Source organism: Falco cherrug, chromosome 5 (genome assembly GCF_023634085.1).
Source record: "Falco cherrug isolate bFalChe1 chromosome 5, bFalChe1.pri, whole genome shotgun sequence".
Taxonomy (NCBI): domain Eukaryota; kingdom Metazoa; phylum Chordata; class Aves; order Falconiformes; family Falconidae; genus Falco; species Falco cherrug.
Window position 1 is genome coordinate 82968608 of NC_073701.1, and position 15001 is coordinate 82983608.

At 38.5% G+C, this 15001-nt stretch overlaps 1 protein-coding gene across 2 annotated transcripts in view; it reads right to left on the reverse strand.

The window, feature by feature from the left end:
- The window catches only part of CADPS2 (calcium dependent secretion activator 2), a 323412-nt gene that overhangs the window by 211630 nt on the left and 96781 nt on the right, over positions 1-15001 (reverse strand). For both annotated transcript variants that reach the window (XM_055712157.1, XM_055712158.1), the window contains exon 3: positions 2644-2976. In XM_055712157.1, the coding sequence (XP_055568132.1) occupies positions 2644-2976 (333 nt within the window). The remainder of the gene's footprint in view (positions 1-2643; positions 2977-15001) is intronic.

The window sequence follows — 15001 nt, forward strand, 5'->3', positions numbered from 1 at the left end:
TTCATCTCATCTTCTATAAATACACAGTGAATAGAAAGGAATAAGATACAGCCCAAACTAAAATATTTATTAAAACTATAATGAGAAATAAGGGGTTTTGCCAAAGAAGAAAATGCATGACGTTATCAGAGATTGGTTGCTGCTTGCAATATGCTGCCTGGGAAGGCTATGATTGTTGTCTTTTTCTTTGCAACAGATGACTTCTCATACCTCTGGCGTATTATGTGCTTGACTGGACCACAGGCACAGGATATGAAATGTATGGTTGGTAGCAACTCTGTTGGAGTACATAATGAAAGTTTTTGCTTTAGCAAAGTAATCTTATCCTTGCCTTGGAAAACTAAAAACTTCAGAAAGCTGGAACCCCAAACAAGAAGGAAACAGGCGTGAAGCCTCTTTCACTCTCCATTCTTCCCAGTTTGGAATATGTAGGCGCTCCTATATCTGCACCCAAAGAAGTAAGTCTCCCTTTCTTCCTGTCCTCCAATACTTCTGTGAATCCAGAATAAACAATGTGTACTTTGGAGACACGAACAGGAGATTTTACAACCTTCAGTGCTCACAACCAGGAAGAGCAAGGTAAGTCTTCCCTTAATTCCACTGAGTCATCTTTGCACAAATCAGGATGATCAGTCAGTCTTTCTCCCTTCCCACCTGCCTACAAGATTATTTCCTCTTTAACTGGCAATTCAAAAAATTGGAAAGAAAATCATCCCATGCTCAAAATTCTACCATGGTCAAAGACAAAAATGAGTCAATGTGAGGTTTCAGTCTTTCTGTAGGTTATGAACCAAGAACAGGTTGTTGATATTTGCCAACCAGTTTTGTTCCATCAACAGTCCTACAATTAAGAATGAAAATAAAGAAGCCTTCAAGTATACAGAGACAAGAACCTAGTGGATGGTATCATCAGAACCACTTCTAGACTAAAGGAACTATTTTTTTGTTTAATTGTTCAAAGCTCTATACTGACGATTGTTTGTGTTCCTCTAGCGCAATGCAGACTAACAGCAGATTTTGACCATTCACAGTGACATATAAAGTAAGATTTAGCAACCATCAATCACCAGAGGAGGGAGCTTCTACTATAAGCAATGGGTTATCTAGTTTTGGGGAAGAAAATAGCTATTTTTTCATGTTTTCAGGCATTGGAACAGGTTGCCCAGACAGTTTGTGCAATCTGTCTCCATTCTTGGAAGTGTTAAGACCTGACTGGTTAAAGCCCTCAGTAACCTGGTTTGTTCTCACAGCTGACTCTGCTTTGAGCAGCAAGTTGGACTGAATGATCTCCTGAGGTCTTTTCCAGACTGAATTATCCCATGCTTCTATGTTCTAATGTATATAAAAAAATGCAAATAGGCAGGATTATCCCCCAGGATTTCAGTGCTGCTTCACTTCATTACCAACTTGCATATCCCAGAGGTTAGCTTCACGATTTACAAGAGGCAAAAGGAAAAAGATTGGTCAAACAGGAAAAAAAGAAGCAATATTTTCTAACTCTTTCCATTCAAAACTGTTCGTTCAGAAGTTTCCTTCCACCCTGTTAGTAAACAGCTCACAATGAAAACAGGGAGTCCTCATAATTGGATGCAGAATAAAGTATTACACTTTCTCATTATGAAAGCTGGATCTATGACCCTGAGAAACATTAAACAGCACAGATGTTTCAATCACAGAACAGTTACATGACTTCATTAATCCATAAATGAAGTAGGCAACAATGTCCGAGATTCCTCATTTGTTCCTGTATTCAGATGGCCCATGACTACAAGCCCATCTTAGCATAATATATGGGAAAGAGCTTAGCTGTAGTCTGGTGTATGATTTTATAGACAGTGCAGAAAGCTGTGTGAGCTCAGTTTAAATGCTACATCCATGCTGGTTCGTTGCAAGACTTTCAAAACCACCTTGCTTTTTCCAGGTTTTTCCTCCTTAAGTAATTGCTAATTTATAGTTGCATCACTGTGAAGACTGGCCAGATAAAATATTTTTACATACGATTTACACTACTGATTAACCACAGATTATACATATAAATCCAAACACACCTTCTGAAAAGACTGTTTGTCTTGGCCTCAGCAATTTATGGGGAACATAATTTTTATCCCTTAAAATAACAAAGTAAAAATGTGCAAATTAGCTTTGTAGATAGTGTTTGAAATGGTGCACGTTGAGTTCTACCATACCGACCTTCTAGACACTGGATCGCCAAGAGCATCCTCAATTCAGACACCTGTCACATATCTATTTACGTCAGCAAATTTCTTTTAAAGATGTTCACACATACACAAATGTCGGTACATACGTACGTGATCTGTGTGAGGGTATGCAGGTACACAGATCATAGCACAGTTTGTGAAGATCACCCGATCACCCGTATCACTGGAGCTGTGACACTGTAAAAGGTCTCAGGATATCCATAGCATAACTACCATATACTCTGGCATACCCTTTTTCCTAGTGCTGTCCAGCAACCAAATGATGCAAAGATTCCTTTCTGAGGGGGTCTCATCTCCTCAGACTGTGGAGATGTACTTAAAACTGAAGGCTTCTACTCAAAGGGAGGAAGCACTTGACCTTTTGGTGGGGGATGGGAGAGAAGGTATTTTGGACACAACAGAACCGAGTGACACCAATACTTACTTGGCAGGCATTATATATCAACTGGTGTTCCAATTTTTTGATCCCTAGAATCTGCTGAAACATTTCATAAAGCTGTTCCTTGCTCAGAATCAGCTCCGATACAGCACTTAAGGCCATTCTATTCGGCTGTTTGCAAAAGTCCTCTTCTCCCCTGTATATGGCATCAAATTTGGCTAGCCAAGAACTTAACACTGTCTCTTTGCTTAATCCATCGATTTCTGGCAAACTTCGGACTCTCTTTTCTATGTTTTTCTTAAAAACATCTCTAAAGTCATTTGCAGAACATCCTCCACTGTGGACCATTCTTGCAACCCGGTCACTCTTGAGAAATACCTTTCAAAATAAAAGAAGAGGAAAAAAAAGGAAAAGTTAGGCACGGACACAAACACAAGACAATTCCTTATAAAAGCATTACAAGCTAGTGTTTTGCTTCTGTGTGAGTTTGCTTTATAATGGAAGAGTTATACAGGCCAAGTTTGCTATATTTTTCATGAAGAAACGAGTGACCACATTGGAGAAGTAAGTTTCTGCACTGATTACATGCTTAAAATAAGCAGCTTTTTAAGTATTTATGCACAAATTCACATAGCTAACCCAGAATTAAGTCTGAATTAACAGCAGCTAATTTAAAACTTTCCTACACTGTCTCAAAACTCTGGAGCATGAATTAAAATATGATCTTGAAGCCAGCCAAAAATGTCATGGAAGATTAGATAGAAATCCAGAAAAAAAGAACACTACAATCAATATTCATAACAGAGAGGAGAAAGACTCAAAGACACAAAACTGGTTCTACCTACCACTGCAGATACAACACTGAAGACACAATATGGGATTCTCTGTAAAAAGACCCAAACAAAAACCAACACAAAAAACCCTTCCCAAGTACCCGTACTTTAAGATATGACATCCAAATTACAACAACAGACCCATTAAATCAGCATCAGCATTCTGTAACAACTTCTCAGGGTTCAAGGATGGTTGCATTCATCTCTTCTTCTAACATGGGCCTTGGCAAAATTGACTTTTCCAGCCACAATGCGTGGCCAGCTCATTTCTAGTAGCATGTCTCATGAAACCGTTCCTCTACAAAATTCAGCTAACAAAAAGAGGACCACTGCAGCACGATCAGCCCTGTAAACAACTGATGTGTGCCTTGGACAAGGGATAAACTGCATCATGCATAAACGCTTTCACGAACAGATAACTTGGGGTGAACCACCTGGCCTCCTGCAGCAGGGGGAGATGGGTTGAGGCCCCCCCAACCCTGCAGGGCTTGGCTGCTGGGAGGCTGCTTGACTGCCACATCAACACCCCAAGCACAGCTGAACTGCCAAGAACAGATGCGATGCCACGTAGTCCAAACAGATTTCCTCTGCGTCACCTTTCTGACTGTTTGCTCTTTTCAATCTGATACTATGAAGTGGAAGATGAGTTAACTGTGCATTTTCAGATAGTCATTTTAATCACCAAGAGCTACGAAAACACAATGAATGGAGATGATAGCACAGCAGAGCTCTGACTCCATGTGCTGCCGTGTGTTGGAAGATAGCGCACCTAACAACCGACTTAAAATACTGCTGTGCTTCATTTGGAAAATACAAAGCAGAGGAGTAGAAGAGGAGCTAAAAAGCTGAGCAGAGGGGAGTACATGGGTGGAAAGAGATCACAAAACTATCTTCCAGTTCCAGTGCTGCTTGATGCATGTTTCCCTGTAGCATATTTTAAAAGGTAGTTACTCACAAATTACATCTTTCAACAGATATTCTAATTGACATCGTACAGAAGGCAGTAGATTAAGCCTAAAAGTACTTGCCTAAACAGGTTATTCCAAAAAAAACATCACCAATATCTGCTAATCACATTTTATGCTCTAACTGTACCATGATGAATCTCCTTTTTTGGAAACATAAGCATCCAAAGTTAAATTCTTATCCGTAATGGGACCTGACATGGTTACTGTCAACTAATGCTGATATTAATTTCCTCAAAATGCTACACTAATATTGAATCTCGTTTCAAAACAAATAATAATCAGAAATTCCACTCAGCAATAAAACTATTCAACACAAACAGGTACAAGGATATTAAACCTTTCCTTGTTTTAACAGTCCACAATTACAATTGATTCATTCCAACAGCTTCACTAGAAAGCAAATAAAAAAAACCAATTAAAAAAGATGACCTAAACCCAAGTTCAGCTACTTTGTACTGTTTGTAAACAACATTAATTCTTCCATCACATTAGTTTGCACAACCAATGAGAGAAAGCAGGTGCACAGGAAATAGTGAAATTAAGAGTATTTATAGGTTCTTCCCCCCAGAAAAAATCTAATGTTTATCTAAGATTACATGACTGTATGTATTGCTAATATAACTGGATCATTCTAATTAAAAGATAATTTAAAATATTGCAAAATACACACTGTAAGGCCATCAGAATATCATTCACCTTTCAACACCTTCTTTCAGTCATGTTATTCAAAACCATTAATGCAGAATGCAGGGGCTGAAAAGCTGCTAGCGCCCCCCATGACTTATGAAACAGATTAATTCACAATTTATTTCTGATTTTGAAGTTGATTTTCTAGGAGACTGCAGGAAAAAAGCGTTTCATTTTTTCAACACTCACCTATTTTAACACTTGGTGCCTGCAACATTGACAAAACGATGGCATGTTCATGCTGGGCAAAACAACAAATAAAAATACAAAATACAATGAGCATGTAGCCCTAACCTTAAAATGTTCCCTTCTGAGTGTTTTGGGTCGCAAAACTGTATTTTTATTAAATTTTCAAAAATTATACCAAATAATTCTTTCACAAAAGATATGGTGGGTATTAAAGGGAATTACTAAAAATATAAACCCAAGGTGCAAATAACATACTACAGAAAGTACATGGTTGGTTCTGAAAAGGAATCCGTTGGACCTAAAGCTCTTAGCGCATGAATCCTCTTTGAGTGGCTATTTACCAAAATTTTTCCTGAGGGGAAAAAAAATGTAACATCATCTTTGAAATTAACTACTTGTACTTGATATAATTAAAAAGTAATAGTAACATCTGAACAGAAAGACTCCATTTTTAATGCTTTGTTTGCAACAGAAAACCATAAGAGAATGGAAATTCGGTTGAGTGTACCATATGTGCCTCAAATTTGACACTGTAAGATGCATTTAAAAAGCTATTAAATGTCTCATTATTCCTGTTCCTGAAAGACATATGGTACACTTCATGTTAAATGCAAAATCCTTTGCTTCAGTTATATTTCTTGAGTTCTGTCTTCTCAGTTTCAAAGCTCTTCTGAGCTGTTTTATGGTGCTTTTTTTTTTTTTTTTTCCTTTTTCTAATCGAAAGAGAAGTTTATGGGAATTGCTACTATATGGAGACTGGTCTGCCACCAGTTTCATGCCGATGGAGCAGTTATTTCCACTATTGTTCCAGAAAGCCCATCTGGCTAAGTATCTGCAGGCCCAGAGTTCAGGGACACATACATGCTTTACAATACTGGTGGCACTTCCCTGGAAGCATTAATTTTCACACTGAAATATATAAGCCTTTGAGGTAGTCTGAATGTAGTCCATATTTTTTTCTTCAATATGGATTATACGCACAGCCCAATAATCCCCATCAGAGAAAAGGTTTGTGTTGCCATCCATCTTTAAAGCAAAATACTAATTAAGTACGGTCACTAAATTGCCGGCTCTTCTTCCCTTTACTCCTGTATCTGGATTGTCTGCTCATTAGACTTAGATCTAATTAAATAATCATTCAAAAACCTTCAGTGTTAAAATATTATCTCATGTCTCTCAAAACTAGGGGGGAACTGGAGAGGAAAAAAAAATAAAATTAAGAGGTTTGAATGTAAAATGTACTTGAAGAAGTTACTGGGGGGACAAAGAAATCTATTTCTATAGAGAACTAGATTTGGCAGATCAGTTGTGATCATTTGGAAATCCTTGTATTATTTAGAAATAATTTGATAAGAGAAAGTATTTTTAATGAAGGCTTCCCTGTTTCTGCCAGTGTTTTCTGGACTTTTCAATGAAATCATGGAGTAACACTCTTTGTCAGTCAGCATTTGAGCTTTTAGTATCGTTATTGATTCCTTGAATCTAAGTCAGCATCTTTTTCAGTTCACGTTATTTAGAGCCCTTCTATATACTCTTGGACTGAGCCATACGTACAGTCTTTGATGGATAAAGTTCTTCTCACATCATAACTGGTCAAAGATGATCAGGTAAAGAATTTTAAAAACCAAAATTCCTTAATTTCTTCTTCCCTTATAATTACAGTAACCATTATCATTTGCATTTATGTCCTGGAGTATGGTTTAAATTAACTTTTTTCTAATCATTACACATACACAATTTCATTTGTTGTAAATGCTAGTAGTAAAAAGCTTAATTCAAAATCATCTTCAGCACTAGCTACTTACATTAAAACCGTATTTCTGTTTAAAGATGAAAAATCATCATTTAGCAGTGCTTACAGCTTAAGAAAGTAGTGAAAATATTAAACTAAGAACTGCTTTTACATCTTCTAGCACATATCCCTTGAATAACATTTCTATTTATCAATCATCACACCAAATTTAATTATATATGCAGGTAACACAAACAGGATATTCTCATTTAGTACTGTAAAGCTTAGAAAAAACATAAGCAATATGCAAAAGAGTTTGCATAAACTCGATTGTAGATAACCTTCGCCTTCTCTTTGTAAAGGGATTAAATATAAGGTCCAGCAGGCCACGCATTACAGACTTTTATACATGTTTTCTCTCCTTCTCTCATTTGAAAGACACATGCTGATGAGAGTTTTCTATTAAGGTCAGCCAGTTTGGAAGAAAAAAATCCAACACAACAGTTACAAATATCTGTAATGTTTCTAGCAGTTTGTATAAGTGATGTTATTAACCAAAAAAAATAACATTTTGTAATTTTGCTACACATACCAGTAAAACACAACCTTTCAGCTACTTGCTTATGTATCAGTTCTAGCAGTGCCTGACTCAGCTGCAGGCACAGCACCAGCTGGCAACACACTAAGCTTGCACTGACCGAATTATTTTACAAGTTCTTTCATTCTCTGGGAGAAAACTTTGCAAAAGGATTTGATAAAGAGAAAATTTATGAACTAAGCCACACACCCCATCCCCCCTTTTAAATAAAGAACTGCAAAACCAAGAAAACAAAAATGTGTGCTCCAAACAGTACATTACCTCAAAGGGGAAAAATATACATACGTTAGGATTTTTAATCAAAATCTCACTTTCATACTAACATTCTCTTCCAAATTAAAACACAGAAAGCACACACCACCACTACCACCCCCCCCAACCCCCCCATATTATTTGTTGCAAAAATGTTGTGTCTACAATACAAATCTCTTGCAGAACACCACTTGCATCTGTGGTATACCCAGTGCTAGAAAATAAAAATCCTTGGTCTTGTAGGTAATAATTTATAATGGAGCACTTTTTTCAACATAAAATTGCCTTCTTATTAACCACGTGAAAACTGCAATTTTAGTTTCAGGGAATATAAGTGTGTGTATGTGTGTGTATATATATATATATATAAAAGCACATGTGTGTATGTAATGCATGTGTATATACACACACACAGAGAAGAGCATTGCAGTCAGTCATGTTCATCCATTAACCATTTTGGAGACACTCAATTCAACTATGACTTATTGCTTCTTATGTTTTGAGTACAAGTTTTGTGTGGTAACAGAGGATTTTGTTTGATAAAATGTTTGCTTTTTGAAATTCAAACAGGTACAGAGAAGGGCAGAAGGACCACAGAAACAATTCCTCAGCCGCTGAAAAGAAAACGCCTTACACATCTGGCCCCTGTGCACCTTCTAGCAGTGCAACTGCACCAACATTCTCCTCTTCATAAAGCAAAACAGCATTAGGAATTTCATTTGCCACAAGAGCAGCTAGAGATTCTTCGTTTTACACAAGATCACATTTACGGTCGAGAAACGTCCTGTGCCTTAACAACCAGGGCTCAATGCATGTCTCATGGAAAAGATGGCTGCAGCTCAAAATGCATACTAAGTCTCTAGGACAGTAAATTTCTATACATACTAGACATTATCTGAATCCGCTTCCCTATCACCTTTCCTTACAACACATAGTTCAAGATGCCTAACAGCTTTTTTCACTTAAGTTCTGGCATTACTGGATACAAATTCCTGGCACCCTGCATACTCCAGCACAGTAATAGGTGTGTAATGGACACATTCGGCCTCTTAACCAAACTAGCAATAGTTTGGTACAGGCTGCAGGGGAGGTAAAGGCCTGAACCATAGGTAGCTGGGCCAAGAACTCCTCTAGTTCCAATCTGTTCTCTGAAAACCCACAAAGGATCAGTCACTCCATGAGCATTTATCTGTATGAGCTTGCAATGATGACCGTGTGATTAATAGATGAATAGCAGGTGGCTTTTCCAAGACTCATTTATCAAGGAACAAAGAAAGTTGTGAGTACAAGGAGTCCCTGTATACCTTTCCCATTGCATGTGAACTGACTGGGCGCCAACCACTTTATTCCATGACCAGGACAGCCTCAGTGAGCCTTCTCTGGCTCTCCTGGCTAAGCAGGCTGGCTGCACAGCAGCGATCTCTCCTTGAGCTGGGATGCCTGTGAAGGTTGCTCCTCAAGGCAGAGAGACCTTTTACCAATGGCATGACTTTTACTGGTAAGAGATCGATACTGCGCATAACTTTGTAATATGTTAACTTTGATTGGGTCTTGGTAACTTTGATTTGTGCCTTGGTAGTTCTGAATCACTGTTCAAAGTGGTTGTGCCGTAAAGTAACAGTGTGAATCTTGCAATCAAACTTTGTTAAGCCACGCTTTTACAGTATCATATTAAAACCACATTTGCTAATACTTTTGACAGTGGTTCTTTAAGCAATCTAAATCACCCATTTGGAACAAGGTGGAATAAACCACCACAGTCCTTATACACAGAGAGGGCCTCTAAGTAATAGTTCACCCAGGAGCTGTGGTAGCTTTCTACTTCTGTTTCTACGATTACTTGCACGTCATTCTGAATTATGCATAAAACGTCCCTGTCTTCCAGACTACCAATCACAGCTGTAACAGCATCCTCTGCACTGATGTAGAACATGGGAAATGCTTCATTACCTACGCTTGGTCATTTTTAAATGATTGCACCAATTGCTCCAAGTGATGCTGCAAACTTTATTTCGCTTGTGAAAGTACTCTATCTCCTTCTAATTAGGACTATCCAGCTCTCTTTCTGTTGGCCTCCTGGAGCTTGCTAAGGAGCTGCAAGCACTGCAGCGTGGTCATTTGGGTAGCACCACCAACCTGGACACATTCTTTAATGGTGAAGTTCTTCCAAAGACTCCACCAGATGCTGACTCCCACACTGTCCCTCCCAGTCTGGAACAACTCTTACGCAAACAACTCCCAACCCACGGGCTTGTGATCAAAGCAGACAGGGCACCATCAAGACTGCAAAGCATAACCACTGGGAGGATCTGGCCCCTCTTCTCCAAGCCCCAGTCACACCCTGGTCATGAAGAAACACACTTTAAGTGCATTTTTTCCCAGTTGGAGCTGAAGGCTGTCACAGAGGCTCAGTCTGCTGTGAGTTGTGTTGCTTCACCGTATTATGCCCACCAGCAACGGCAGGCACTACTGCCCTTTAAGCCAGCGGGATTCTCCTTGGGCAGGTGGGATACACTTTCAGTTCCCATGTTTTGTAGTGCTGTCACATCAATCTCCTGTGCCCACTGCAGAGAAATAAGACTCAAAAGATTTTGGTGAATGTGAGGGTAGACCCACTGTCCCCAAGACAACCACTGCCCCAATTTCACCTGTTTGTCATTGTTACTTTCTACACAATAATTTCATTGTACAATCATTCAATCATTGATTATTAATGCCCCCACATAAACCTTTAAAGTTTAGTTTAATCTCTCTCAGGGAAAAAAAAAAAAAAAAGAGCAAATTTCACTGTAAGGCATATAAAGAAAATTCAGCCTCTGACAACATCATGCATTTCCACCTTGCAAGTGTTTCCAGAGCTATCAAACCATATTCCATACAAATCATAAGTGTATAGTTATACAAGGGCCAAACATTGTCTCTCCTACACTGGCTCACAAAGACTGATGAGCCCACTAGTTAATTACGTAGGTCTCCACAATTATCCATACCAACTGCAACTGATGTTTGGGGCATCCTTAAAATGTACTAATGTTAAAATTGAACTTTTTCATATAACTAAGAAAACAGGTTGTCAGATAAGGCTTACAGATATTTCTCTTTGGAGAGATGCTTCAGGAGAACCCCATCAACCAGACACAGATACACAACTACCAAGGGCTGCATTTTGTCCTTAAGGAATCATTCTTGCATTAAAGGTTATTTTTTACTTTAAGCTTGATTGAAACAAAAGTAGAACTATATTAAGATTAATGGCAACTATGTCATATTGGAAATTGTCAATTAAAAATAAAAAAATATAAATGAACCTAAGTACCTCTTTGATGAAGACTGAACAAGGGCAAAAAGGATTTTGACAGAAGTCTAAGTAACACTCAAGTTTATGAATGCTTTTCAGATGTGCTTTTCTGATGTGTTCTCCACTCAAGGTCCTGATGTGCTTTCTACAGTTACCAGAACACTTGAAATTTATGACACACTGGATAAATGTTTTAGAATAGCCAGCAACTTTCAGGCCTAAATTGAGCTCTAAAATTTCTGCAGAAGACAGTAATTATCTTTTTAGAAACTAAAAGGAATTGAAATAAGTTTCTTATTTAAAAATTCAATGTGAAATGCATTATCATGCTGTGCTAGAAGCATTACTTGATGAAAAACAAAACATAGGACATTTACTGTGTGATATTAAACAGCACTGTTGCTGCCACTGCAGCAGCTCCTCAAAGCCTCTCATACAAAAGCTCATTCACAATTCTCATTGCAGTCAACAGCTCTCACCCACTTCTTAAAGTCCTTCCCATTCCACAGGAATAAAAATATTCCCCATTTCAATCGCTAGCATGAGCAACGCTCTCTGGGATCAGCTCACACAACCCTCAGTAGTTCTACTGTATTCTGAAATCACACAATGCATCGCACCAAGGATGGGGCTAGTTTGATGAAGGTGCAAGAAACCTGACAGATTCAAGAACAGCTGCCATAACTACATATTCTAAGAACAAAGGATTATGCCTAATAGGAATTAACATATATTATAACCAACGCGGTTTGCTGCTATACTCTGGAGCTGCAGAAAATAAACATTGTTTCAGATACGATGTTCCCACTGCACTTAGGAGAGTCTGGGTAGAAATAGAAAAACCCTCCAAAAAATGTGAAATCGATGCTTAGATTAGGTTCAGTCTAATCTGATCAGAAGAACAAGATCATTTTGGATGAAAAATAAATACCTTATGCAGCTACTACTGTTACTGGTATATATTAATTATTTTAATGCCAGTTGAATCAAATTACTGCATTAGCCAGTGAAACAGCATTTATATTCTAAGAAAATACCAATAGTTACCAATGCAGTTTAACAACTACTGGCTGCTGAACATGAGTTAAAATTGAGCTACTTACTGAGATATGCTCAGTATTTTGAAATCAGAAATATTTTTAATGTTTTTAGAAAAAAAAATACAACTGGCTTGCAGGTCTTCTTCCTCTCCTGTTCCCTTTCACCCCCTAGAAATATCCAAACATCCTCCAGGCACTATTTTGATTTTTTTTTTTCTATGAAATTATCAGAGTTAAAGGGCCATTTTTCTTTATCTGTGTAAATCTTCAGAAGAGTCCTTTATCTTCAAGTAAAAGCAAAAGACACTCAAATTTTAAGAGATCATACTAACAAAGTCCTAGTTCTCTGTTTAAGTATTTCTGTCATAATTTTGTTAATTACAGGTTTCTTCTCCTACAAGTGTACTACACTGTACAGTTTTCCGTAATTCAGGGAGGGGTAGGGGTGGGTGGGTGGGGATACTGAAGTAAAAAATTCCTTAAATTTTAGTTAAAACGAAACAAAAATACTTTCCTGTTAAAACCTCCTTAAAACATCACATTATGTTAAGGTGAGAAAAGGAAATAAAATTTGAAGTAATAAACCACCGTCATCTGAAGAGGCATGACCTTAATTTAATATTTTTCCTTTTTTTAAAAAAAAAAAAATTATGTCTACTACCATTGTGGAGTGTATTAAGCTATGATTTCTTCTTATCAAGAGTAATGGTTCAGCAAACATCACAAGTTGAAATCTTTAGAAGGTTTACTTTGTTTTCTTCAAGTCTTTTGGGCAATATCACAGATACACATTGGACATTTCTTACAGCTTAGCAACCGGCTATCTGTAAAAATACACCAAAAGCCAAACTCTTGAAAGTTAAAATGCATGCTATTTGTCTAGGCTTACATGCTTGTAAGCATATTGCACAACACAACACTGTGTACTGGGATTTGTTTCTTCACCTCCTTTTTCAGACTGGCACAAGCGATTGCCCAGTCTTACCCAGTTTCTGTTCCTGAAGGCTACACGTTACACAGACTCATGTACTGCAATGTTTGTGCCTTGGGCACAAGAACAAACAGAGCTAGAGTGACAATCACCATAAAAAACTATTTCACCCAGAAGTAGGGTTTTCTCCTGGGTTCATTTATTAAAGTTATCCAGATGCCCTTTTGGAACAAGTGTATTTGTCCTCCTTTCAAGGCTGACAACAGCAACAATAGTTTTTGCACCCTGGTGAGACACAGCGAGTTATCTACCGTTGTCTGTACGAGCATAGCTGCGGATTACTTTAGCAATAGCTCTGCTTGCTACCTCCTCGTACAGTCTCCCCTTCCACCAAGCCGCAGAGTTCACTGGATGTCTGGAGAGTGTGGAGGGACTTTGTGCACTGTGGCATTGGCCCTCAGGTGGTACCCACACACTGGAGGAGTTATTCTCCAAATACCATCTCAAATGTACAGTCCAAAGCGGTCCAACTTCCCTTCCAAGGGACTTTGCTCACACAGGCAATGTGGTTCGAGATCTGGGCAGACTGATCCACAGCTACAGATTAAACACTGGCAGCCAGAAAGAGGCAAATCCTCCTCCCCAAAGATGAGGTTCGAGTACCTTCATGCTAGATGCTGCATGAGGGCAATTACAAGCATGCAATTACAAAAATGATTTCTCATCTTCCAGCTGTCTATGGCAGGGAGGAATTAGCTGATAACAGGTAAAAGCACAGCAGAAACAGATCTGCATATTTCACAATGTTGTGATGCTTGGTTTGTTGGAAGATAAGAAACAGCCTGCTGTTAGAAGTCTTAGTAATTCTGTGTTCAGCAATGGGAGTGGGTTATCCGACGTGCTGCTAGGGAAAAAGCACTGTTCCCTCTGCATACTGCTTTCCTCCTGGCTAGGATATTCTAAGTCTAATGCAGACAATGCCATGAGCTCTAAAGTTCTCACCTATATGGTCCACTCATCATTCCTATTTAACTGTGGAAATAAATGTGTAAATGTCACTGGAGACTCAGCAGTTTCTGTACAGCCCTAGACTTTTCTATCCAACAGCTCTCTCCTGCTAGAAAAGCCATGCTCTCTCTGTAGAGGCTTCTCAGATACAGGAGAAAGAAGAGACTGCACAGAGTGGGTCTAGAATAGATCATTATGTTCAATAGTTCCAAAACAGAAAAGGTACTCCAGCTAATTACCATCCCAGCAAAAGAAACCAAACTCCATGCTAGACATGAGATGTTTTCAGCATCTATCTTTTTAATGTATTGACTGATACAGACCATAAGCAGAAGTGAAAGTATTTTATACTGAAAAACACACAACACCAAAGGGAAGGAGAAGAGGTTTATGCTTTGAAGCAGACATTTGTTTGCTTGCAATTTAAATGCAGGGGCTGCCTTGTCACCAATCCAGACAAGTTGCCAACAACCTATTATGCTGTCTTCCCAGTTTATTCAAGACATGGCAATTAAAGCTGACATGAAACTGTTTCAGTAGAGATACAAAGCAGAGGTTTTCCTTGACCACATAAAAAATTTCTTTCTCCACTGCGTAAGGCTGCAACACGCTCACTGTCCTTGGCTGTATCCATCACTATCTACTTGGTTAAAGTAGTAATTTGCAAAGCCTCTTTTTGCCAAAGTGCATTTTCTTGGTTAGTAAGGTGAAATTCAGCAAGCATTAGGAGCCCATCAACACAATACTTCCAGATTTTCCTCCCTCTTTACAAAAGACCTGAAAACTTGCTCCCCAGTATGATCTTGTCTGACCAGGACTCCTCCCTTTGGGGACCAACAGAAAGCTCCAGGTGGCAAGAATTTCAAA